Source organism: Aplysia californica, unplaced genomic scaffold, assembly GCF_000002075.1.
Source record: "Aplysia californica isolate F4 #8 unplaced genomic scaffold, AplCal3.0 scaffold00529, whole genome shotgun sequence".
NCBI classification, from domain to species: Eukaryota; Metazoa; Mollusca; class Gastropoda; order Aplysiida; family Aplysiidae; genus Aplysia; species Aplysia californica.
The window spans coordinates 410,470-436,969 of NW_004797799.1; the positions used below are offsets into that span (position 1 = coordinate 410,470).

At 40.0% G+C, this 26,500-nt stretch overlaps 2 protein-coding genes across 3 annotated transcripts in view; one reads left to right on the plus strand and one right to left on the minus strand.

Annotated features, from left to right (window-relative positions):
* Positions 1-8,773: 8,773 nt before the first annotated feature.
* LOC101851890 (kelch-like protein 24) lies at positions 8,774-25,638 on the minus strand. Of its 2 annotated transcripts, XM_035971885.1 has the most exons (7): positions 25,486-25,638; positions 16,744-16,940; positions 14,767-14,967; positions 13,897-14,094; positions 12,156-12,398; positions 10,482-10,712; positions 8,774-9,773 (listed from the first exon to the last, which is right to left on the minus strand). In XM_035971885.1, the coding sequence occupies exons 3-7, from the start codon at positions 14,962-14,964 to the stop codon at positions 8,874-8,876; spliced, it is 1,770 nt and encodes a 589-aa protein (XP_035827778.1). In that variant the 5' UTR covers positions 14,965-14,967; positions 16,744-16,940; positions 25,486-25,638; the 3' UTR covers positions 8,774-8,873. The 2 variants fall into 2 exon arrangements, with proteins under 2 accessions (XP_035827778.1, XP_005106423.1); XM_005106366.3 differs by lacking the exon at positions 16,744-16,940.
* Positions 25,639-26,179: 541 nt separating this feature from the next.
* LOC101852263 (protein O-linked-mannose beta-1,2-N-acetylglucosaminyltransferase 1) overlaps positions 26,180-26,500 on the plus strand; it is a 56,646-nt gene continuing 56,325 nt past the window's right edge. Inside the window, exon 1 of the mRNA XM_035971884.1 lies at positions 26,180-26,340. The gene's annotated coding sequence lies outside the window, so the exon portion shown is untranslated. The remainder of the gene's footprint in view (positions 26,341-26,500) is intronic.

Sequence of the window (26,500 nt, forward strand, 5' to 3'; positions counted from 1 at the left end):
GGGGGTGGTGGTGTCAGAGATCAAATAATACATCTTTGTAGAAATTGTGACACTGGTGATGTCAGGTGTCGTACTACATGATAGCTGTGATAACACTGACACAAGGAGTCAGTGGTTTAACAACTCATTGCAACACTGACACAAGGGGTCAGGGTACACAATGTCTTGTGTCTGACCAACAGGAGTAAAGTACTACGTTCTAACAACAGACATCTGCAAGCACATGCTGTTCAACCCCAGAAAACCCACATAAAACAGCTCTGCTGTTGTATGACAAAATGCCTTTTCTTCCTTTACAGCAGTTTTGAGACTGAGGTTTTAGTAAGCCAAACCATTTAAAAATAGCATTCGTCTGAAATTTGAATTCTAATTCATTCCGAAACTAGTCAGTTTCGCTTTGATTTTTTCACACAAGTAGGGTAACTGATCAGACTTTCGATTCAGCAAATAAAATTAGGTGGCAAAGTGAAAAAAAGGCGTTCGTACTTTCAGGCGGAGCGACCACTATAAATTTAGACAAGACTATAATAAAAACAGAAGGTTCAGCAAAATTATTTCACCTCGCCAGTTTGATAAAAGTCTGAATACTGTAAGTTATGATCATCTTTTACACCAACACATGTGTTTCGACGTGGACAAGACATGTTTCTTAGCCTATGCCAGGGTCAAGAAATTTCAGACAAGTGACCATGGCCAGCACACATGTGGCTGTGTACTCGTCTGTCTGAGGGGGTGAGGGCGTACAATGTCAGCAGGGATGCAAACTAAAAAAGTCGGGTCACAGTCATATTTTCCCCCCACTGCTGAACAGTGATAATATGCTAGGCTAGGCTCGTGCACAGGTCTGTAGTAGTAGAACTACACACTGCCAAGTTGTTTGTGGCATAAGCACTTCACTGTCACACACAGGAGACCCAAGTGGGAAGAACATTTTTATCGAGCATGTCGGTCTTTCCAAGGGGATGTTGTGTCCTTCTGTCAGCCTAGGTTGGCCCTGACACTGACAGGCAGGGTTGGAAGCCCACCTCCCAAATGATCTAAATTGTGTCAGTGGGGGCATAACGTCACCAACAGAAGACTTAAAAAAAACACTCTGCCATACTATACGCCTACTATTACTACTAGGCCCTACACTACGACAGCTACAATGCAAATTATTCAACAAACAATAGATCTATGTCGCATGACAAGAGCTTGCATTTGAACAAATCAGCCTCTTTACAATACATAGTGTGCTCGTTAAAGTGCAGCAGTCCAGAGTATTTGCAGCACCCTTTCAATTTATCTATATATACACCGTAGCACATGTAGTCCTACATTAGTCTAGGACTACGACACGTTTGGTATAGCAGCAAAAATAAGAAAATGACCCTTAATAATTGCAACAAAGTCGGACTTAATTGTTCGTCTGTTGTATCAAGGGAAGCAACCGCTCATATAAGTAAGCATTTTAGGGCACCATACTGTGACATTGATGCATGTCAGAACAGGTGTCCGTATCCTTACCGATTTTTTAGATTTTCACTTTTGTCACATCTTTCTTATTTATAAAGAAAACTTGGATTCAATGAAGTTAATTTAAGGTCGGGCCCGAGGACTTACCATAAAAAGGGAGTTTCACTGTATAGAATAGAACATATGTCAGTGTGTTACAGTTTACTTCATAGAACAGTTGATTCAGACACATGGAATTGTTTTTGTTGGTATTCTTGTGCTCCCAATATTTTGCTCCACACACATAACATCGTTGAGCATAGGTCTCAGTCAGCTGAGATGCATTATAAATGTATGGTACAGGCTACGAGAATAGCTTGGTACGACTAAGCATGATTCGACAAAGATAACAGAAAATCTGAGTACACAGTACGTGTGCGCTTCGAACTTCAGTAAAAATGTGACACTCCATACTTTCTCATACACATGTGACGGGCAGGGTACGCAGGAAGGCAAAATAAGGTCATCATCAGATCTTTAGCAGTTCAAGATGGAAGACTGGTCTTTTTAGTAATTTCTGTTGCAAATGATATAGGAGCTCTCAACTTCTCTACTTTAAAAAAAGAGGATGAAATGATGAAGAATAATTTTTGCACTGTTATTGTGAACACAAAGTCGTCCTATTAAGACAAAATATATTTGAAACCATCCCCGACATTCGATTTACTTTCCAACTTATCAACATTAAGGCTTTTAAATTAACCCCCTAATCTCTGTTCAAAACACTGGTCCATATTTGGACTACAGAAGTGTGGATAATGGGAAGCCAGACAACAAAACTCGACTACAAATAGAAACAAACTATAATATATAATATGGCATGCCACTTTTTCTTCCAAGCACCAGAACTAAGAGAACTGTTATCAGCAGTTACAGATAATTTTCAGTTCTTACTTAACTCATAAAACAAAACGAACACAGCTCTGCATCAGTCGCCCAGAGATGCCAACCACAGAAAACCGAAATGAGTATTGGGAAACATGAAAATGTGTATTTTCAGGGGAAAATGTGTATTCCCCACGACCGACCGACTAACCAGTAACAGTAAAATGTTCAGGGTGTCCAGCAATATTTCCTGAAAATAAATTACTAGCTCAACAGCTCGAAAAAGGGAGCACACACGCGTACAATATACATGTATCCATTCAACAACATGTCAGTGTTCAATGTCGCACTGGGGTCTTGTTTGACTTAAGTATTTCAGTCTATTTTCCTCTCATTATTATATAAAAAAATAAATCCTGCTTTGAGAGTTCAGAAGGGCCTAGAACAAGAACTTCGACTATCAAGAACCAGTCTGGGTGTCATGATTCATATTATGAACTGACAGAATCAAATTATTGCTCAAACTCAGAGAAAAGCAATAGCTTGAATGGCTCAAGTAGACCCATGCACCGTGAGAGTTGTAACAACTGTGGTAGGGCAAGATGCAGTGACACTGAAAATCTGCCAGTCTTGAACAGAAAGCTACAACATACACTGTAGGTATAATTTACTATCACCCATCCAAGTAGGTATAATTTACTATCACCCATCCAATGAAACGCGCACACTTTATTTCAATAAAAAGTATGAGGGGTCCCGATTCCGCACACGGCCTGCACCAACGCGCGCTTTGCACAAAACTAATCAAAGTTCTGAAATGTGCTTCCAAGTTTTTGTCCTCTGGTGTTGCCTTAAACACCCCCCCCCCCCCCGATAGTACCTTAAACCCCCAAAAAATCAATAATCTCCTCCTCTATGCCGTAGTCATATACTTCGCAGTTCGCAGCGCCGTTACTCCCACCAAAGACGGTCTTTGCTCACCCGATGCTGTTATTTATGATGCGAACGCGCGCAGGTTCAGTGACCGGTCACGACGGCGAGCCAGACAATCTAAAAATCGGACGACGCTTGTATTTTCTTTTTTTTTTTCCCACAAGTGACAGCACAGCGACGAGTCCGAGTATTTCTTACATTTAATTTGCACGGCGACATTGCGTTTATACTGCACAACCTGTATGCCACAAATGTTGCGTTATCAGACAACTGCTGGCAAACTTCTCGGTGGTAACGAAAGCGAAAGTAGATCTTGATTTTCCCGATCGAGCCTCGGTGTCACATACACGCTTCCGCCTGCCGCCATAGCTGCCTATTCGCGTGAAAGTGAAACGTACTCTCCGGACGGGGAAAAGCTGAACGAATATATAATATACGATCGCGACCGGCAAAATTTAACTTACTGACCACATCGGACTTGGTTTTCAAATACTCCAGTTCTGCGATACAGATACTATTTTGACAAAAGAAGGGACTTGAGATAATTAGGTTTACCCGCCCAAGCTGAATCTCGTATTTTTCGCATTCCAGGATGCGTATTTTTTCATGAAAAGTTGTATTCGCGTATTTTCGGCCAAAAATCGTACTAAAATACGTAAAATCGTACTGGTTGGCATCTCTGGTCGCCTCTAAGTTCACAATCGTCTTCAATTCTAAAGTTGTATGGTAATAAAAATAATAATCGTATTCGTTTGTGTAAAAGTAAAAATAATAATAATTACAATCTTAACTTTAAAAAACCCACTACTCTACATCTGTTGTTACCACAAGTATCCTAATTAACAAAAATAAATGTATCCAAAGAATTACACATCAAGTAAAAACAATAGCAATCATACATATGTAGGTCAGACAATTCGAAGAAGAACTGTTGGCAACACAAGCAAAAATTCAATCCCCTGTAAATCTCCTCCTATACTTCTCCAGTCTATGACTGAGAAGACAGATGTTAAATAACCAGGAACATTCCTCAATCAGTCAGTTCCCAGCAAGGCACTACACCTAAAGGAAGCAGTCTAACTGACTGCGGTAAGAAAGTTAAATAATTTTGAAAGCCCTCGTGTAACAAGGATATATGTTTAAAAAAAAAAAGAGACATTCTCTCCCATTCATAACCACGCCACATGTACTTTGTTGCCACTCAAATGAGAGCCAATTAAAAAGTGAGATATTACTTATCGTTGCTGTTACAAGAAAAATGTCTATACAGTCCGTGCCGGCTTTAAGCACGCCGGCCTTAAGCACGTTTCAGACTCAAGCACGCTAAACGACTTTTACCGAATTTTTGCTATATAAATTACACGCCTTTAAGCACGGTAACTTCGGCTTCAAGCACGCTTCATTTACAAGACAGTCAATATTTTCATGATGACCCATCGAAGTTCGAACACAGTTTACACCTCAGCAGTGGAGTGCGTCAAGAGAAACACAAAGAACGCAAGTGATGGACACACACTTACACGGGCGGAGAGGAAGGCAGAGAGATGCACACAACCGTGCACATGGACATAGGATCTAGCCAAGGCCTAGGGCAAAGCTACACACGACCGAAAAAAAAATACAAAGAGAGTCGGGGAGACGAGAAAGGGAGGCTGGCTGCGATTTCACCTTTGACCCTCGCTATTCATTAATCCTGATTGTGTATCACACGCGAGGTGGGATGAAGGCGGTGGTATGAGTGGCACAGCGGGCAGTGGTACACACAGGCAGTGTGTTACAGTAGGCCTAGTGTGCTGTATCGTGACTGGCCGTCTAAATTAAGTTTTCATTTCCCATTCGACCACAAAACAAAACAAACAAGTGAACAAAAACTGCCATGGCGGGTGTCTAAATAACAGTGCACACTTTTGTGGGACCGCTATTGGCCTGCTTACAAACAAAGGGAAATAGCACGGGGAATTTTCTACATGAAAATCTCTGGATTATGTCTACTTCGCACTTAAGCACGCTTCGGCTTTAATTAAGCACGCTTAAGCTTTCTCCCGATGACCGTGCTTAAAGCCGGCATGGACTGTATCTGTTTGATCTTTTGCTTTGCACTAGAGGGAGCAAAGACATTTTGAGCGACTCATTTTCATAAAACAGTCGTCTTCTTCATCTTCCTTAGCTTTGCGTTTCCCAGCTAGATCTCAGGGGTACTCGATTGCTGGATCTTCAACCTGCTGTGCAACTGATTTTTTCACATGTGACTGTTTTCCTTGTGACAGTGACAATACTTAAATTTAAGAAAGTAAAAATAGGAATCAACATCACAGACATTACTTGTCATCATTCATGCATACAAAAATTGAGGGTCTCACACAAAAATTGAGGGTCTCATATGAACATTTATATATACAAATACAAACTCTAAAGAAGGAAAAAAAAAGGAAGCATCACAGTTCAAACAAATCAGGAAAAAAGAAAAAAACAAAACATTGTCAGGTCACAACTTAAGCAGAGCAATTTCAAACATGTGCGGAGAATTCCAAGACAATTTACATGTAATTCTTCCTCTCAGTCACAGTCAAAATAGAACATTACACCAAAAATTAATCTCAAGATGTAAATAGCCGCCATCAGCCATGGTACAGTGCTGAAAATGTACCTGCTCTAATTTTACTCAATTTGAGCTCCATAAATAGAATGGAATAGAACAAAACCGAGTTCAGTCCTTTCCGTAACAATATTTACAAATCCATACAGTATCAAAATCTGTCTGTTACTCATGGAACGAAGTTGGTGTTCCATGTGTTGGACTATTTTACATCTAGATTTCAAAATGACATATGATAATAAAGTTAAATGTGCCATAAAATTCGAGCTCTGTGGAGAAACAGCACCCAATAGCTTGACCAAAAAATTGTAACATTGCTCCACCAAATGATCAGATATTGGCAACAGCAATGCTGAAAAGGAAGTTAATGATCTGGGAAAAGACTTTACACATTCATCAACCACTCTCTCTCTCCAATTAGTGAAGAAAGGGTACTGAGTATAAAAGTGCACACACAAAATGCATTGTAAGGCTCAGTCTATAGACTAGGAACAAAAAAATTCAACTCCACACAATGGGCTGACTGTTCCTAGTGGAAAGTCATCAACAGTGTTTTAGAAAGAAACAAGATACATGTACTACAAAACAAAAAGCAGAAGAGGAATCTTAGTAACCCACGAGTGAACGTTAGTGGTAATATTTTTATAAGCGAGACACAAAACAGACGGATTATTTTACAGAAGTCCTCCAAGGTCAAAATGCCATACTAGTTTAATAGAAAATAAAACATGAAAAGCCATCACTTCAGTACAAATATATAAATTTGTCTACAACAACCACAGTCAAGAAGGAATTCTACCTGTGGCGTCACGATAATCCACAGCAGCTGGACTAGACAAATGCTGATGAGACTAACTCATGTTATAATCACAAGGCTATATATTGCACATATTCACGTAAACCACATTTTTTTTTTGCTTAATAAAAACAGTTCTATTTTTAAGCAAGAATATATAGGCCTACCAATACCTCCTGTTTCTCTAAAATCCCTCTCTACATCCACTAATATCTTTTGGGTGTGATTAGACATAATGTGAACACTGACATGAAATCAAATCAAAGTCCATTGTTACAAGCAAAAGCAACAAAGATAAGAAGTCGTAAACCTATTTACAAAATGCCTTTGATTGTCAAGTGCAGAGTACCTAACCCGCCTTCTTCACTGCAGTCAAGTTACTACAGCAAGGTAGCCTATGTCTTGTGTTTAGTTTGCTTTTTTTCCTACTTAAATTAGAGAGAATCAGCTATGTAGATTTTTGTTCATTTTCAAAGACTGAAAGTCAGCCTTGTGTTACAATAAGTGGAGAATTCCTGGTACAACATGACTGATGCGTTAAAAAATTAGGAGTTAAGGTCGCCACACTGGCAATGACAATCCAACATGTTTAAAACGACAAAGCATGCTCAAGCATAATCCTAAAACTGATGAAAAGGGTCTGCTAAAAGATTCCATTTGAAAACACGAGCAGTGTTGTTACTGATCACAAATATAAACAAACTGACAATTTTTTTCTGATCACCTTATTATTACTTACATTTTGTCAAAACAGGTTAAAAACTAAACATTAATGAGCATGAACAAACAGTTCTCATCTACTCACACATTCAGCCTGTCCCAACACACATAAAAGGGAAGAAACAAAATGAAATGATGTATAAAAAGTTAAAAAAAGAATCTGCTACACAAGGAGCAATGATGATGAAGACTGAAGGTATAGCAGTTATAGTAATAGCACAGAAGCTCTTAAATAACTGTTTACTGTAGCAGAACATTTGCACATAATGCAAGTAAACACATACACTCTTCCTTTCATACACAGATACAAATGAATTCCCGAACGAAGTAATGGACTCAATTACAATCACTTCATCACATTTTTAACATCCAAAACACTCAAGGAAGAGAAAATACTTTAAAAATCCCAATACTAGGTTACAAAGGCAATGTCAATGAGTGTCACCCCCTCCTATTTTCCAAGCACTGTGAACGAAGGTATCAGAGTCTTTTCTTAACCATAACAAGTAGAAAATGTCCTTGAAAAATACTCTGCAATATATCTACCACTTTAAGGTCTATACCGAAAACCCTTCAGAGCTTATCTTTCTATACTTCGCATACATGTCAGAAAGACATGCCCAGCCAATATTATGGTAAGAGGAATTTAAGGAACCTAATCTCCTTTGTCCTTTTACACCTCAATTAATGTTTTTTTTAACCTTTCCTAAAACATTTTCCATTTTCACATAGAGTACAGTCAAACCTGTGTAAGATGGCCAGCCATTGTTAAGGAGAAAAGTGGCCGTATTAGACAGGTGGCCGTCTTAGACAGGACTGATCAAGATGAAGAAAACAAACCATTCCCATCTGAAGTCCCAATCGAAAGTAGCCGCATTGTTCTTGTTTTTGTTGTTGTTGGTTTGTATTTTGTTTGTTATTTTTATCTTGTTGCCGATTTTGCGCAAGAGTGACAATAAAATAATAAAACGAAATGTATCAGACGAGGAAGATCGAGTTCCTTGTTAAAACAAACAAATGGGTCGCCACCACTCGGAAAATTTGTTACAGACTGGGTAAACAGTGACCACTCATCTCACGTACGATTTGCGTACGAGTTCTTGGCGGGGCTTATGGGTTATGAGGGATCACACGCTTACCTCACCAGCAGCTGAAAATTGGTACCTATTGGTCAACAGTGGGAGGGGCCTATGCAACATGATCAGTTGGAGGGACTACCTAACAACAACGACAAGGGATTGGATTATGACGGCTCAGCCACAACGCCAGGGGCCAGTGCACAATTTATGACAAAGCGTAATGGAGTCATTAAGGTGGCCGTCTAAGACAGGTGTTATTGCTTAGTGTGATAGGGGTTGTGTGTTAAAATATGGTGGCCGTGGCCACGTTGGACAGGTGCCCCTTTATATCGAAAAAACGCAAGGGGGGAAATGGAAAGTGACCGTTTGTACAGGTGGCCGTCAGGGCAGGTTTGACTGTACTACCCAAATCAAAGCACTCAAACTTATCTTACATACTTGACTGTCCCTTTCTGGATTGACTGAGGAGAATGCGTACACATCCATATGAATACATACGTACTGGGATTGTGCCCACCGTTTCCCACTTCTCTTGTTGCGGATCATACACTTCAATAGCGTCAGAGTATAGATTGTCCTTTGCCCCACGTCTCCTGCCCCCAAAGGCAAACAGTTTCTGGTCCAAGACAGCCAAACTGACAAAATCCCTGGGTAGATTCATATCTGTCAACAGTTCCCACTCTGACTGGTGCGGTACATAGCGGAAAAATCCCTCAAGGCCAACCACGTAGATGGCGCTATCAAGAACGCAAGCACTAAGGCACATATCATGGGCAGGGAGAGATTTCTGCAGGATGCAGCAGACCATAGTCGTTGTGTCAAAACACTGAACAATATTCGTCACCACCTCCTCGCTGTTCTTGCCACCGAACAGATAAATGTGTTTACCATATGCCACGAAGCCCATGTTTTCCACAGCCACAGATAACTGACCAGTTTCTTCCCATTTATTTGACTTTTTCTCCCACTTTTCGATCGACTCCAGAACCATATCCTCATCAAAACCACCAAGAACATAAATTGCATGATCCACTGCAGCCATAGCATGACGTCGCCTTGCTACAAGCATGTTTGCACCGCGCAACCATGTATCAAATGTAGGATCATATTTCCAGAACTCGATGCTGCGAAGACCTCCAGACACATAAATCTCATCCCCAACCACACAAGCAGCAAATTCATTGCGTTTTTTGAAGGGCAGAGTTCTCAGCTGTGAGAATTCTTGAACATCTGATCGATAGCACTCCACGTCGTTGCTCAGTCCATCAAGAAGTCGACCTCCCAGCAGGATAGCACACTCATAGTAGGGGAAGGAATAACGAGGGGTCACCTGCAAAAGGTAGAACCAAACATATATGAGAAAATCAAGATATTATTAAGATATTTTATCTTCTTATCCACTTTTCAAAAAGTTTCAAAAGAATTTTTCTATGCGTAGTCAAAATAAAAAAGAAGTGTGTTTTTGAGGGGGGGTTTTTGTTGCATGATGTATGACTTAATGACCAAGGAATATTGTTGCATAGACTGGTAGGTATATAGCTTAAATCAAATTGGGGAAGGTTGGCATCTGGAGCAAAACCTGTTTGAGTTTTAAAACTTTTTTTCCCCTGTTCCCTTACGCGTAAAATGTGTCAGCATCCAGGTCTATGGTCATTCTAAGAAAACCATTCTGCAGACTTAAGACCAACGATACTCTGTACATCACCAACTATTCAGACCTCATTCTATCATCAGGGTAGTTTGAAAAACCTTTCCTTGTCATTATCATCACACAATCTTATAAAATGGTTGCACTTAAAAAAAAAAGAAGAGATAATGAGCATTTCCTTTGCAGTTCATTATTTCCACTGGGTGGAAACAGAGTTACAAATGGCTCCAAAAACACTGACAGAAGCCTATACACTACTCAAATTCACAAAGCGGCAAGTATGTAGAGTCAAGAAGACTTTATATAGATCTAATCTTTGACAAAAAAATACACTCCGATAAAATATTAAAGCAGACAAAATATCAGTCAAAGATGGTTCATTTGAAAGACCTGGTAAGAAGGCAGCATGTGTCGCCGCGAGGGCACAGTGTGATAGAGAACTGCCTCATCCAGTAGCTCCTTGCCACGTTGGTGTTCAGACAGGTGGCCTGCCTTGATCACCTCGTCCATGAGGTAGCTCTGCGAGATGTGCGCGAATTTGATGCAAGATAGAATCTGGTACCGGTAGCTCTTACGTTGATCGATATCGCTGTCCAGCCACCGTACAGCTGCCTCATACACCTGATGAAAGGAGAAACATTCATGTAGGTGTGAGTGAAACACATCACAAGGAAAAAACTCGATCGTCTGAAAAAACTCGATCGTCTAAAAAATCTTTCCTCTGCATTCCTCACTTCAGACGGGTCACACAAGTTGCGGCGCTCGCGACGGCTCCCACAAACCCTACGTACAATTTTTTTTTCGCTGTACAAATCACGCACGAATCGTGAGACCCGCCTCGTACCCTTGTTTGGCCAAGCCTGATCTACTTAGACTTCGTTTCGTATCTCTGGGGCCCGTAGTTTTTAAGTTATTGAAGGTAAAGGACAGTGACCCAACTGGGGTTGAACTGACCAGAACTCGCGCTTTGTTTTTTCTATACAGCTGATAGTAATCCGACAGTCGCGTCGTAGTAACGGTAGAAGAAGCCGCATGAACAAGAATCACATAATTTCGCCGTTTTTGATACTTCTGTACATTTTTACTAGTTCTTGTGTCTCAGAATATGATGTGTCTGATAGTAAGGATCCTGGATGTGTACCCAAACACGGCCCGAGTCGTAGTTCTAGGGCTAGATCTAGCACTAGCACTGGTGTTGTTGTTCGTGCAACGAAATCACAATGTCGTGCCGTACATCTGTCTCATGTAATTCAGTGCATGGCTCTGAATCAACGCACAGACCAGCTTTTATATTTTCACCAAACACTCACACTTTCATACAAATCAAAACAGAACACTTTGAACTTTTATTTTTGTTGTTGTTATGAATTTCATTCTACCTGTCACGTCTCTGGAAATTTTTCGGAAAATCAAATTCATGCCAATTTTTAAAAAATCATACAAATTAAAGTGTTAGACTTAGACAACTTTAGTTTATTGTATTAGATTAAGCTTGAACGTTACTTTACTGTGTCAAAAAATAGTTACAATAGGGTAATTTTGAGAGTTGTGGTGATTTATTGAAATACTCCCAAAAACGCCAGTCTTCAACGCTTGTGACTGGTGAAAGGGCCCAGTAGTAAGTGAGTTAATTTCAGTATCCCTCTCTGTAGGTTCAGTAAATCTGGTCCTGTTTCATGATTTGACAGTGTACATATTAAATAAACTAACATGGGAGAGACAATTAAGTAGACAGTACTATAAATTCTTAATTTGGCTAAAAACTTTGCAACAAAGGGCAGTACATTTAACAAGATTTAACTTTCTGAGACTAGGAAGCTTGTTTTAAATTTCCTATAATATCTGTGAAAACAATAAGCAGTTATTTTTTCCACAACAAAATGGACCCTTCTTGATCAAACTTTATATCAGGCTATCATGAAATTAATCAGAAAATAAGTTCTGTAGGGTTACTCACAGAAATTCTCAGACAATGGAATTCACGCCCTGCACAGTGTCATCTTATAATTCAAACATCAATTATAGAGCATGAATGAGTCTATTGAACATGATCCTGATTCATACCTCCTCTTCTGAACAGCACTTGAGTCTACGATCCTTCAACAGATCCACTATGCACTCGGGAGACAACTTGAGGAAATCTTCGTCAGACATGACCGTATGGAAGTGCTCACAGGCAAAGCATAGGGCAAACTGGTACATGGGAGCGTGCCCGTGTGAGTCGGCCAACATCATGGCTGCCAGGCATGTGGTTTCACTCATTGACTTCTCCAGGTACTGAACACATAACTCAACCAGTGGGTTGATCTGGAATGAGAGATAGTTTCAAGGTTTTAGATCACTATATACACGAATGGTGGGTCATAAATGCCCAATGAAACAGATCTGTATAAAACAAGATTCATAAGTTGAGCAAAGGAGATGCATCAACACAATACTGATCATATAAAGCGTGTCAAAAGCAGTACAATGGACAGTTATAACAGATGATAAAAAAGAAGCAGAACCAAGCCAAAGATACCCATCGACCTCCCCTGCGCCCAAACAGTGGACAGGATCAATATGAAGAAAGAACGATACTACAAAAACAGCTATATGTATTTGAAACAAAAGTTATCCCATTTTACTGGATTTATGTGTGGAAAAATCCCATGACAGGAAATCCTTAACATTTCTTACATAGCCTACTTTAATCCTGTAACTCACTCACTGCCATGTCCGAACCCTGTCTGGTGATCCACGTAGACCACTGCCTGCCAAACCCGAAACACGTCGGGTGTGTTTTTACTACTATTTTTCAAACATTCCGTGACGTGTTTCGGGCTTGGCAGTCGGAAGTAGGCGACATAAGCCAGTTTAGTTTCGATTCCGCATTGTTGCAGTAACTTCCCTTGAATAAGTTACTTAAAAATCAGATTTTTTCGAACTCAACCGAATCGAACTAAAAACTACTAACGCTCAGTTACGATGGCGACGGCGTCTCAATGAGGTCGGAACAAGTGAATTGATGGACCCATTCGTCAATAAAGGGTCAGATTTAGATCTTTTTGCAGATGATAGTAATGATGAACCATCATACAGAGTTGATAATGAGTATAGGAAAGGAAATAGGAGAGGTACGGACACAAGTGAAGATGAAAATTGTGCTAGATCTAGGCCTAGATCTAGAATTGGGCGTTCCCCATGCTCAGACCAATGATCCGATGCTTCCAGGTCCCGGTCGTCACGCAAACGTCAAAGATCACACAACGTAAATTTAGACCCCAAATGATAGGAATACAGCTGACATAAGACCCTCCTAGGTCTACACAACAAACTTCAAATAGTGGCACTCCTTCCCAGTGGCCATGCCCCGTCCTGCAACCACACACCCTGATGTTGATGCTCAGGATGGGTGGACTGATGACTTGAATTGTCAGATATCTTTTCATAGTGACTCTTCAACCTTTGTCAGTTGATACAACATCTATTTCTTGCAGAGACAAAGATATAAAGGCATGCATATCGACTGAACGTACCGAACACCTAAATATTATGTAAAAGTGTTTTTTTCTCGATTTTGCCACATATTCACAAACTCATAAAATTTCACACGATAAAGGTATTACAAAAATTCTTTTTGATTTGTTGAGTATGTTTCAACGTCATTGTTTGTAGAGAAGTTCAATGCTGTACACAAAATAATAAGCTCACAGTGAGGTTTTGAAAATGGTCCCGAAAGCCTGGCATTCCTCAGTTACCCTGCCGAGAAATGCCTGGCAGTGAGTGAGTTAATTTCAGGTAAATGACTTTTTGATTGATCAACCTGAAACAACTGTGCTTGGGTGAACAGATCCTGCACTGTCGTGGAAGAGATCTCCACATTTCCTGTGTAGATAAACTGTATGACTTGTCCAAACACCAATGGATCAATCTGTTTCAATTCAATCTCTCGCTTGCGGCTCTCCTCCATGCCTGAGGCAAACATAGACTTGAAATACGGAGACCCAGCAGCTAAAATCACCTGGGGAAATCAAGCATACACATGGGTAAATATTAGTGCTGACCACACACAAGCTCTGTACTCTGTATGCGTACAAACAAAAATGGTGCTGAAAAAGTCTAATTTGGTATTTGGCACCAGCCATTTCAGGTTATAACAAACAGAGCATTTGGTGAAAGATAAATTATGCACAAATGAGAAGCAACAAAAGCATACCTGTTCCATGTGAAGTATTTAATAATAGACACAACTTCCCATTAACATTAACACAAATCCTCTTTATGGCATTGCAACATGATGTATTTTCTGGCTACTGCTGTCAACATTTTAACTTTGCACTTTGTTCACACTCAAGATGCATCAGGGTATGGGTTTGTCAAATGTTTTGATATGTGCAAGAAAACGACAGGGAACAGTGTATCATGGCCTGAGGCAGTGTGTTTTCTGACATTCCTGTGAGGATCAAGGCAGTAAACATGAAAAGCTTTCAGCATTATTAGTTCAAGGTAGAGAGAAGCCCACTGATATAATAAGGGCCATTTAGTGATGGTTAAAAGCAAAAAGAGACTGACATAAAAAAGGGACGTGAAGAAATAGGATTTACCTGTGACACAATCCAACCAACTGCGAGCAGTTTTAGCAGTGGTAAACAAGTAAACTAAAGTGCTATAGAGAAAAACTTATCTTACTTACTTTGTGACATGGGAACTTTAGGTCATCAATGGCAATGACAAGGTCAGAGTAGCTCGTGTCCGCGCGCATGCGCTCAATATTAGCAATAAGCAGTGCCGTGTGTTCCCCACTACTGAGCCGACATTTTGTGTCCTTGATGGAGTCTCCGCAGCCACCCCCACCACCGCAACTATTACTGCTGATGCTTAAATCATCCATTGGCTGAAAAAAAAAGACAAAATAATATTTAAAGATCATATTTCACACAAACATCTTAAAAACAAACACCAACCCGAATGAGGCTTCATCCTTACTCCCAACAATTTCCTCCTTCATTAGATCTATCAAATTTGTAAAAGTAAAGTAAACCAGTTATCTTTGGATCCAATCTGGTCTCATTCAGACTTTTTTTTGCTTTAATTTAGAATCTTGCTTTCTTTCCACAATGTGTGTGGTTTTTGGAGCTTTTTTTTTAAGGCACTGAATAATAAAATTCCTACCTCTTGGTTTCGACAAAATTAACTTCCACCCTAAAGTAGCAGTTTGATTTCTTTTCTCACCCTCAACCCATTTCTGACACCAACCATAATAATCTATAAAAATACTAGAATAGGCCTTAATCTAAGAACGACATTGAATACCGCTGTGTTAGGAGTCTCAGGTCATAAACAAAATTCACATCTATTGTATTTGTAAAGTGTTTTACGGTGCTCGCAACCGCATAAGGTCATATGAGCGCCCGGGACACACCTAATATTTTCAGTTGGTAGGAAATTTTGAATTTTGCCCGAAGCCTTCTCTTATCGATTTTAGACCACCAAGGGATCTTTAACGTGCGCAACTTGCACACGGGCCCTCCGAGATTTTTTGCCCTTGTCCGAGAAGGCTAGGTGTAGATCTTTCCTACCAGAAGATCAGGGGTGTGGCAGAAAGACAGCAGTTAGGAGGAGCCAAGGAGTAGCAGTAGAAAGGCTGCAGAAAGAGTCAGAAGCCCAGAGGAGGGGGCAAAGGTGAGGGGGTGGGGGCAGAAAGTGGAAATGAAAGCAGACAACAGAACATTGCTAGAGAGCAGGAAAGGAAGTGAAAGGAGACAATTTTAGAGAAGAAAATTTTTCGGTCGCTACCCGGATTCGAACCCGGGACCTTTGAATGAGAGGCCAACATCTTAACCTCTAGGCCACGAGAGCCCCCAAATTCACATCTATCTCAGTGAAAAACAAGTTCGTATTGTTAAGCCTAAAGACAAACTGGGTACAACACAAATCAACAGTTGAAAATGTAAAGAAAATCTACACAATCAATCACAATATGTGTGAGATCACCAGACTTGAAGAATATTTAAAGGGTGGACACTTATTGAAAATCAGACATTAAGCTCAGAGAGTAGCAGATCATCCCAAGAGCTGACATGGAAGTTGGAACTAGTTTTATGTTTACCTAGGCCTATCCTTGAATAAACTATTTATAATTTAATTAGCAAGAAAGGAAAATAGAAAATTCGCATCAACTATTTACTGTTAGTAATCTGATAGGACAAACATTTTCAAGCAGCCTAAGTTTAAAAAACACAATTCATGTTTCCACACATAGTCAAAAAGAAAATACAGTCAAACCTGTCCATAACAGTCACTCAAGATCACTGAAAAGAGTGAGCGTTATAGACTAGTAGCCTCTATGTACTGAGTCTAGACAGTGGTGGAGAATACTGAAAGGCTTAAGGGCCCCCCCCCCCCCTTTCCCTATGCACGTGAATGAATATTTCTTAATTAATTGAATAATCAGCTGAAACTGTTAAGCCTACTTTAAAAATCTTAGACCTCTAGTTGCGTGCAGTGAACACATCCAATCATTGTCCTCATCGTTTACTATCATATGATAGTTACTTAACAGCCAATCAAATGTCTTTAGGGCTCAGTAAAACATGAGCCTGGTCCTATGGTCCTTTCTATAAGAAACTCTTCTTGTTAAAAGGTAAGCAAACTTTGTAAAAGAACTCACGAAAACTGTAGTGGAGGATCTTTGTGCTCTGCAAGCCCTGACTATGGGGTGAAAGTTCAAGACACACTTTTCCCCCAGACCAAGGAGATTAAAAGTAATGGAGGATGTTCTGTGGGCGGCACTGCACGCCTGATAGGAGCCCTCTCTCGCGGCGGAACTGTGGTCTACCTGCGCTGCGCGAATGCTCGGCTCACGCACTGAAATCGAGATAAGAAAGAAGGTTTTATTCCGAGGTCCTTGAGATTAGGCAAGTCAATTAGTAAAAATGCCTTGCACCTGTGTTGTATTTAAGTGTAAGAACCGATATGATGCCGCAGTGGACTGAAGTTTTCACAGTTAAGTTGTTTTCCTTTTTAAAAAATTGAATGAAAGTAGTTTTTATGCCCCCAGCAACACAATTTAAATCATTAACATTCATAAGAGGCTGGCTCCGGCGCTACCTGCCAAGGCCAACCCAGGCTGAAAGGGATACAACACCCCAGCAGAAAGACCGAGATACTCAATTTTTAAAAAGTATTCTTATTCCTATATATATATATATATAATTATTATGTGTATATATATAATTATTAATATGTGCATGTGTGTATGTATATACATATTATACATTTTAATTAAATATATTGCTTTCCATTGTGTGTACAAATTAGACGCTACTGTTGTCTAATATGGAGGCTCCATTAGAATATGAAATCAATACTCAAAAACAATAAAGATGAATATTGTCTATGTTAAAGAAACACCAAACCATATCAGATGAGGGGAGAGGGTAGGGTGGGGTGGATAAGAGTTTGAGTCTTGTTAGATAGAACTATACTCGGTTTAATTCCATTGTTGTAGTCTTCACCTAAGATCCCACAATCAATAATTCCGGTTCACTTAAGATTCTGCTGTTAAAAAATAAACCAAACAAAGCAACAACAAATTTTACTACACAAGAGTCATCACTAAGATAAATTATCTCCCTCTGGAGAGTAAATAAGGGACTAAAAACGCTGCTCTCCATATCATACTTTACTGAACCAAAAAAACCAACAACCCTTCAAAGGTCATCCACGCTCATGCATGCGATCACACCTCCAAAGGTGCTGTTATCTCTTTTTTAAATATTTGAAATCATTGTGCACTCCACTTTGTGAAAACCAGAAAACAAAATTATTGTAATCAATAATATTATTATTTATAGACCAAGACATACTGTTAGCAATCAGATAAAGCTGGCATCGACCCTCTTTTGTGTTCGCTATTCCTTACACATAAAGTTAGTTATGGCACACGCCTAGAATCATGCAGTCATATCTTAAATTCAGTTTAAAAATATATTTTTATCCATTTCTTATAATTAAATATTTTAGCATCTTGAAAGATTATCTTTATAATTCGGTATGTTTGATAATTTTATGTTACTCGGACAGGTTTTCTTATGTTACACACCTTTTTGATTTTTAAACTAGATTATAACATAAAACTCTTAAAGAATTGAACAGTTCATATCACACACAGAATTTATTATTTTTTTTCTCCCTGTCATTATCCGTCAGCCCATCAGTTGATCACAATCTCTCTCTCTCTCTGTTTGTCTGTCTGTCTGTCTGTCTGTCTCTCTCACTCTCTCTCTTATTTAATTTTTCCCATTCTCCTTCGTCCCTTCCCAAGGCCCGCCTCTCCTCTTTCATCTCAGCCCCATCCCCTCTTCCTTGCGTGCATTCCCCCACCCCGCCCACCCCCACAACGTGACCCAGCGCGATAAGATTCTATAAAAAGAAACGCCACAGTTCGTGATTTAGCCCACACTCGGCGGCCATATTTGATCCCCACCGCGGCGTACTACTCGTGGCGCCGCGAAGAGAGAGAGGAGGCTCCATTAGTTCTAAACTCCATGCCCCAGACCCAGACTCATTGGATCCTTGTAACAAATCCGTCTTGCCTTCAGCGACAACATGCCACATACACACACATATATAATAATATATAATATTTATCTCTATATATATAGTCAACATGTACACATACACAAACATACACACTCAGTCATATATCTAGTCTTTCCTCTTAACTGAGGAAATCTTACCTTTGAACTCAATTTTCCCTCATCTAAGCCCCACCCACATTCTGATCCACCCATTACAACTGGGTCTAAATTACAGGCATGATTATTACAAATGAAAATATAAATATGTGGAAAACTACCAACAGTAATGCATAGGGTCAGGTCATTGGACACTTGCATGTCATTGGGTAACAGCCCTGTTTTATTTTTTATTATGCATAGTGCCTAGTCAGGTGATTAGGGGATAAGCCAAGTTTCTTCTTTACATTGATTGAATGTACACACTCAGTCTAAGGACAAGCTGGTGGAAAATTTTGTAGTACTAGACAATCATGAGCAAGTTTTGAGGCCGACTTCTTGTAGCTAAAATGACTCACTGCGGCCATGTTGGACAAAGAATGCTATGAACAGGTTTAAAATATAGTGAAAAACATTAGAGGTGATGCAAAACAGCTTTTACTACAGGAGACCGCTATGGAGAGGTGACTGGTGAGGCAGGTTCAACCAAAATAATCAATAAAATTACATTTTGCGAGTGGAAGGACAAATTCACTGTCAGCAGCTTTCTCGTCAATCATATTCAGAATCTGCATACACTTCACAATAAAAAATCATAGTTATACAAAAACAAACAAATGAACAAGATAATCATACAGAGTAAACCTCAAGCAAAAACTTGTCAGCTTGAGACTTCAGATTATTTAAAACAAATGAAAGAAAACATGTGCATGGAAAGTGGTTCTGTGCTGAATCATGGTTACTGAAGATAGGGATACGCCTCATTCCTAGTTACTTTAGTCCTGTGCTAAAAGCTACCATTTAAAATCTGTATTTCTGGTAACAATAACACTAATAAGTTTGATGATGGTAAACTCCCGCACTAGCCTACTGCATGTCCTGGGTGGACTGTGTCAACAGAAGTTGCTGTGGCTGTCACAGCTGTGTAAACAAACAGTATGCAACAGTGATGTAGTTGTAGTAATGGCAGCAGTCTTCAGCAGGCAGATACTGTTTAAATAAAGGCCAGCTATATTCGAACTCGAGTCCGATTAGATGTTTAATCTCTATTCGGACTCGAGTCCGAATATTTGTTTCGAGCTCAGGTTTAAAAAAATGTTTTATTTATTCGGACTCGGCTTCTAAGTGAGTTCTGTGAGGATAAAGAGGTTACATAATAATATAACTGTCGTCGGGGGATTTTATGTATTTATAACCAGAATTAGAACTAAACTTGCCTACTTAACTCGGACTGTGTAATTTTGTGTCAAAAGTCAAAAGACTGCACTCTCATGGCCCAATGGCAGTATTTTCTAAGTACATGGTAACTGACAACTCAGGGTCTTTCCACCACCACTAGCGTACAGCATCATCATTACTACTTCCACCGCCGTTTGTCCTTCCACATGTTTTAATTTCATTTTGTTACATGTTTTCCTGTAATTAATTTTTTTAAAAATCACATCACACAAAATCGACAGCCATGGCTTCTTCAACATCTATTCCCCCCCAGCAAGCAGAGAGTGCGAGATTGTTACGCGCAATTCCATTGGTTGACATAATTAACTTTGCCCCCGGCAAGGTCAACTCAACTTGGCTGTAGGCTTGGGCAGAATTGAAAAAAATAGGACTTTCAAGTCTCAAGTCCTAACACCTTGAGACCCGCAAGTCTCAAGCCCAGTTTCAAGTCCAGGGGACGTAATAAAGTATACATGTAACACGAATAGTCTCTTTGATAGTAAAGCCATCAGCATTACTTCCCTTTATCGTTATCATTATTTTGTTGTTCTCCAACCAACCACCTATGTTGAGACGTATGGAACATCTTTGTGATACTTGTTAGGCTGATTTTTTAATATAAAAAAAAAAAAAAAATTTTTCTTCACTTGTTTTTTGTTCTGTTCTCTGTTGTATTAATAAACTCAGGAATTGCTGCAGCCTTGGATGGCAATGATGGCATTGAAGCCTTATTAAAATATCCGGGCCTAAGCCTGCCTACCCCTTATTGAGGAAGTGGACTCAACCAATCTGCTAAGGGCCATCACATCCTAGCAAGTGATAGGGGTGGTACTGCCTACCCCTTATCGAGTAAATGGACTCAACCAATCCGCCTAGCAAGTCCTAGCAAGTGGTAGGGGTGGTAGATGTATTTGAATTAAAACAACCAACAGAAAACACTAAATTTATTAGAAAAATACCACCAGTTTTGAGCATAATTTCTTTAAACATTGGTTTACTGAGTCTAGATCTAGATCTATATACTCAAAGTTTGCAATCTGCGTTTAAATAATTTTGTCTTTTGATTGAGGGATATTTTGCTAAGTCAAGACTTGGACTTGCTCAATCTAAAAATACTTGGTCTCAAACACTACTTGGTGGGCACGAGAATTTCAAGTCTCAAGTCCAAGTCCTGCCCAGGCCTACTTGGCTGTTCTGTTCATGCTAATGATGAAAGGAGGGCCAGTTTAGACAGGAGATCTAGTAACAGGATAAATTTTATAAGCTCACGTCTCGATTGTTATCACTACAATTGAAAAATTTGTTATAAAATAAACAAGTCTTCAGGAACAAGGGTCGGAAGTCAGAACGGACGTCATGCTAGAGTCAGTTCAGAGTCTGAATATAATTTTTGTCTAATCGGACTCGCGTCTGAATAAATCTAGATATGTAGGGCCGGTGATGTTGCAGTTCCGTACATTAAAGTCCACGACCCATTTGTTTACATTCAGAGAAGATGCCAGAAGTCTTGATGACCATATAGGCTAGGCAACACAAAGAACAGGGATGCAACCTAACTGCAAAATATCAAATTATGGTCAAATTCAGGGGGAACCCCCCCCCCCCTCCCAATTTTTATTTAAAGGTCAATCCCCCTTGACAGGGTCCCCACCAAATCCTGCAAAATTTTTTCAAGACCCCCAAATTTTTTTCAAGACTCCAATTCGAGGGAAAAATCAGGCCGCGGTGCGTCAAGAATGATCCCCAAAAAAGCCAATCTACCAAAGATAAAAAGTCAAAATGTCTATAAATGAATGCAAATGTACATTTTGTAGTATAGTCTTCAAACAATAGATGACGATAATACTGGGTGACTGCCAAACCAGCTTCTTAATTTTCCAAGGGAGGGGCCTCATCCATTTTCCAGGAACATGTTACATAACAATGAAAGCGTGTGCTCCATTTATATCTAATATAATACATGTATATGTTTGTGAATACACACACACACACACACATGTAGGTACATTATATCCAGTCAACAACATGTCAGTGTGGCACTGGGATCTTGAGAGACTTTGGTATTTCAGTCTGTTCTTACTTATTTATATTTTCCCATCATCATATTAGCCAACATAACAAACTATAGGCCCTATATAAAAAAATAAATCCTGTTTTGAGCCTGAAAAAAGACCTAGAACTAGAAAATCGACTGTCAATAACCAGTCTGGGTGTCCTGATTCATATAATAAACGTGAAGACGAAAACCATTGCTGCAACTCAAAGTAGAGTAATAACTAGAATGGCTCAAGTACACCTATTCAGTGTGAGATATGTAAGAACTGGGGGGGGCGCAAGATGCAGTGACACTGAAAATCTGCCAATCTTGAACAGAAAGCTAATAAAAAATAGATATATAAATTACAATCACCCCATCCAATGAAACGCGAACACTTTAGTTCAATAACAAGGCATGACGGATCCTGATTCCACACAAGGCCTGCACCAACGCGCGCTTTGCAGAGAGCTCTAAAGTAGTGATCAAAATGCTAAAAATTTGCTTCCAAGTTCAGTCTTTGTCCTCTAGCATTGCCTTCAGCTCCCTCCCCCTCCCAATCCCCTTCCATGAGTGTATCTTATAAAGGAGTCCTAGTCCTATACTTCACAGCGCTCAGACCGCCAGTACTCACAGGTTCATTGATCGGTCACGAGGGCGAACCTGTCAAGACACTTGTATAACTTCTTTTTCTTTTTTTTTTTCCACAAGCGACAGCAGAGGGCAATTTTTAATCGAAGTGACTATTTCTCCGAACGTTTGGAGAAATAGTGCCGATCTTTATTTCTCCGAACGGTTTCCGGCTTCCGGTCTCGTGATTTTTTGTCTATTTATTGCGAGAGTTCGGCGCCAACTTTCATTCTGCCTCTGGCCTCTGGTCTGGGAAGGAACACTGCATGGCAAGCCCGCCTACAGACAACCTTCAGTAACACCCACCACCATCATGCACATCATGTACACACACTAACTAAACATGACCAGTGGGCAACTTTTGAACGTATGACGAGCTGAGCTGTGGACGGAGAGACAGTGTGAGTGAAAGAGCGGGTGAAAGGAAGAATGTGCGAGTGTATCCACAGGCGACAGCAACTACAAGACAAGACGACGACACCGACCCCCTGGCCTGGTCCACAACTCACGAAAGAAAGGAATGCAGCTCAGGCAGTGTTTTGCCTATATTATTGTCCATGGTTCGCAGGGTGCAAAGGAAAGAATGATATTTTCTTTGTGTGTGCCTGGAGGGAGGGGGTGGGGTATGAAGAAAGTCATGCGGACAGGGATGAGCGGCGGGAGAGAACACGGGAATTGAGCCTGAATTGAATGAATGAGGGAAACTGAAAGAGACGAACGACTCATGAGCCCTGGAGTGAATGGATCCTGTGTTTCTATTTTTGTATACTTTGAACTGTTACTGAATACAGGCTGAGTACATTGGTCGCAGCAGTGACAAACGCAGATGCCAGTTCTATGTGTCGTTATCAATAACCCTCCGTAGATCTAGATCTAGATCTAGACAGCACACGAGTGAACACAACACATTACATTTAAGAGCAGCACCCTTCATAGGCAACACGCCATATCTGTAGCGAAAAACTGTTTGGAATTGTAGCATTTCTTTATATAAATATTTACTGCGGACATTTTTTGGACCGCTTGAACCATATTGTATACGAACAATCTTTGGTAAGCTTATACTATAATTATAGATCTATATAATATCCGAAATTTGCGAGAAAGGATGTGATTTCAGAGTGTTCGGAGAAATAGTGCCCAGCTTTATTTTCCCGAACGTTCGGAGAAATAGTGCCGGCCATTTTTAATATTGATTTATTTTCAAGGCGACACAGCGTTCATAATGCACAACCTGCATGTTACAAATGTTTATCTATCAGACTATTACCAGAAAATTTCTGGGCGGCAACGAAAGCAGATCTTGATTCTTCCCGATCGAGCCTCGGTGTCACACATACACTTCCGCCACAGCGGTTCAATTACGTTTCCTCTTTAGGATTCATCAACAATACAGTCTAGATAGCTGCACATTACACAGGCCCTATACTTTCCCGACTTACCGACCCATCACAAAATTCCCGACTTTTTCCCGACTTATCTCAAAATTCCCGACTTTTTCCTGATTTCCCGACCCTGTGCGTACCCTGCCTTGAAACCCCCCTACTCTTGACTCTTGGGGCCCAAACCGGGGAATAATAATTCGGGGGTGGGAACTGCCGAAAAAGCGCCATTCTTTGCTTGAATTTTGATTTTCCATTCTCATGCTTAGTTCACTCCTCAACGATTACCTGGCAATTCAGGGTCTCTCGCGTTCAGCTTTGGACTTTAACGAATAAAACTACAAAATCACCATTGGGCCTACTCACTTCGTTGGTGATCTTTTAGCACGTTAAATTCTTCAATTGATTTTGTCTAAGTTATCGTGACGTAGGCTAGTGGTCTGCGCGTGCACACATGTGCGTGTGTGGCAGGACAGATAGATCTAGATAGATAGATTGATAGACCTCTAGCCTATGATAGCTTGGATCTAGATCTAGATAAAATCAATTGAAGAATTTAACGTGCTAAAGTATAAGATCACCACTTCTCGTTTAATAAACGTTTCAAAATATCTAGCAGATTTGGTGCTTTTTTGGTAGTTCCCACCCTCCTTATTTGAGCCTAGATCTAGATTCTACATCTAGATCTAGATCTACATCGTCTCCTATACGTTTGATGCGTGGCGAGCTAAGATATTCAAACCTAACAAAAAAACCATCAAATTATGGTAAAATTCAGGGGGGCATGCCCCCCTGAAACCTCCCAACTCTTGAGGCCAAAACCGGCGAATAACAATTGCGGGGTGGGAACTACCGAAAAAGGGCCGCAGATTAGAGTCAACATCAACAATGACAAAAATTCTATACTCAGTCTCAAGCCTTAACACTCACGCCTAGATCCAGATCAAACTAGATCTATATCTAGATCTAGATTTATTAACAGAAAAGGTTGGGGAGGACTTCCGTAATGAGCGACCACTATGAGATAGAGCAGAATTGAGGGCTTGGGGTAGGGTTAGGGTTAGGGTTAGGGTTAGGGTTAGGGTTAGGTCTAGATCTAGGCCTCTTCTTTATTGTGTTTGAATGGGTGGTCGTTCGTTACGGAAGTCCTTCCAAAGGTTGAATCAACATGATCTATGTTGCCTTGTCTTGTTGACTTTCATCCCCCCTCCCCTTCAACTTCAAGTCCCAAGTCCACTTAGTGCCTACTGCCTGCCCCAGGCCCCAGGCCAAGTAAGGCGTAAGGGGCTCGTCTTCTGTCTTGTTGCAGCTTGTTCGAATATTTAAATTCTAATTTTGGGACAGGAGTCAACAAAACCACAATCGTAAAACTCTGATATATCTATAAATCAAATGTATCAGTAACAAACCTATGCCTTAGATGAAAATAGCCCTTGAAAACAATTGAATGTTGTGCCTAGCCTGTAGAAAGATGAGACTCCAAAGTACCTAAACACCATACAAACAACTACAAGGCAGGAAGTTCATCAGTTCAAGTTCAGGTGAGGGCAACGTCGGTGAGGACACAAGTTTACACTAGACCTACTACAAATCAGTCTCCAATTATCCGTTTCAGTTATTATTACTGTCCGCTATTCATGAAAATGCTTGGCAGAGATCGTATTTCACAATGTTTGTTTTCGATCCTGGTTGGTGCACAAAATGCTAGTCAAGTAAAGAGATCTCGCTTTGAATCTTTGATAATTGTATTGATATAATGAACTGGTTCAAAAAGATTCCTTGACAAATAATTAATGTTAGCTATTTCAAATGTTCGCTTATTATTGATATTTCAAATACATAGTTCAAAGAAAACACTCTCAGGTGGACTCAGTTCAAAGTAATACTAAAATTTCCATATTATTTTCCTACATTGGTCTATTCTTTCTCATATTATGGCTGTAGATTTATACAATTAAATAGTGTACTTAAAGATAATTTTTGCATGGGTTCTTATTCTGTTCAGGGTACCGTAAAATGTTCGAGCGGAAACTGACAGCCTTTGCTAAAATTGTTTTTTTTAGAACAATGAGTTCCTCCCTGCCTGGAAGCCTATTTTAGCCAAATTCTGTGATTTTAGCCTGCTATCTTTCCTATTTCTAAGCGTTCCAAGCAAGTGAATTAGGCTACTCCCTACACGTCAAGACCAAGAATTTAGGCCTATTTATTCTTGGCTTATTTATTCTTGGCCTATTGTGCTGCAAATCACATGAAGACTGAAAAAGGTAGGCCTAACGGATTATGTGAGATTCTAGGCTAGAGTTTTTAACTCACGACTGGCGACTCGGAGACGTCGTTTGTTGTCTATGGCAATTATACATGCACTGTCATTTAGGCACCTGGTTTCGTCTCAAATACAAATACTTTAGGTACTGCACACTAAAA

Excerpts from the sequence above, each read along its gene's own strand:
- LOC101851890 (XM_005106366.3), bottom strand. The coding sequence starts at position 14,964 with ATGGATGATTTAAGCATCAGCAGTAATAGTTGCGGTGGTGGGGGTGGC. Across the intron at positions 12,399-13,896 it reads CCCAAGCACAGTTGTTTCAG|ATCAACCCACTGGTTGAGTT; the intron begins GTTGATCAATCA and ends CTCTCATTCCAG. Across the intron at positions 10,713-12,155 it reads AGTGCTGTTCAGAAGAGGAG|GTGTATGAGGCAGCTGTACG; the intron begins GTATGAATCAGG and ends TCCTTTCATCAG.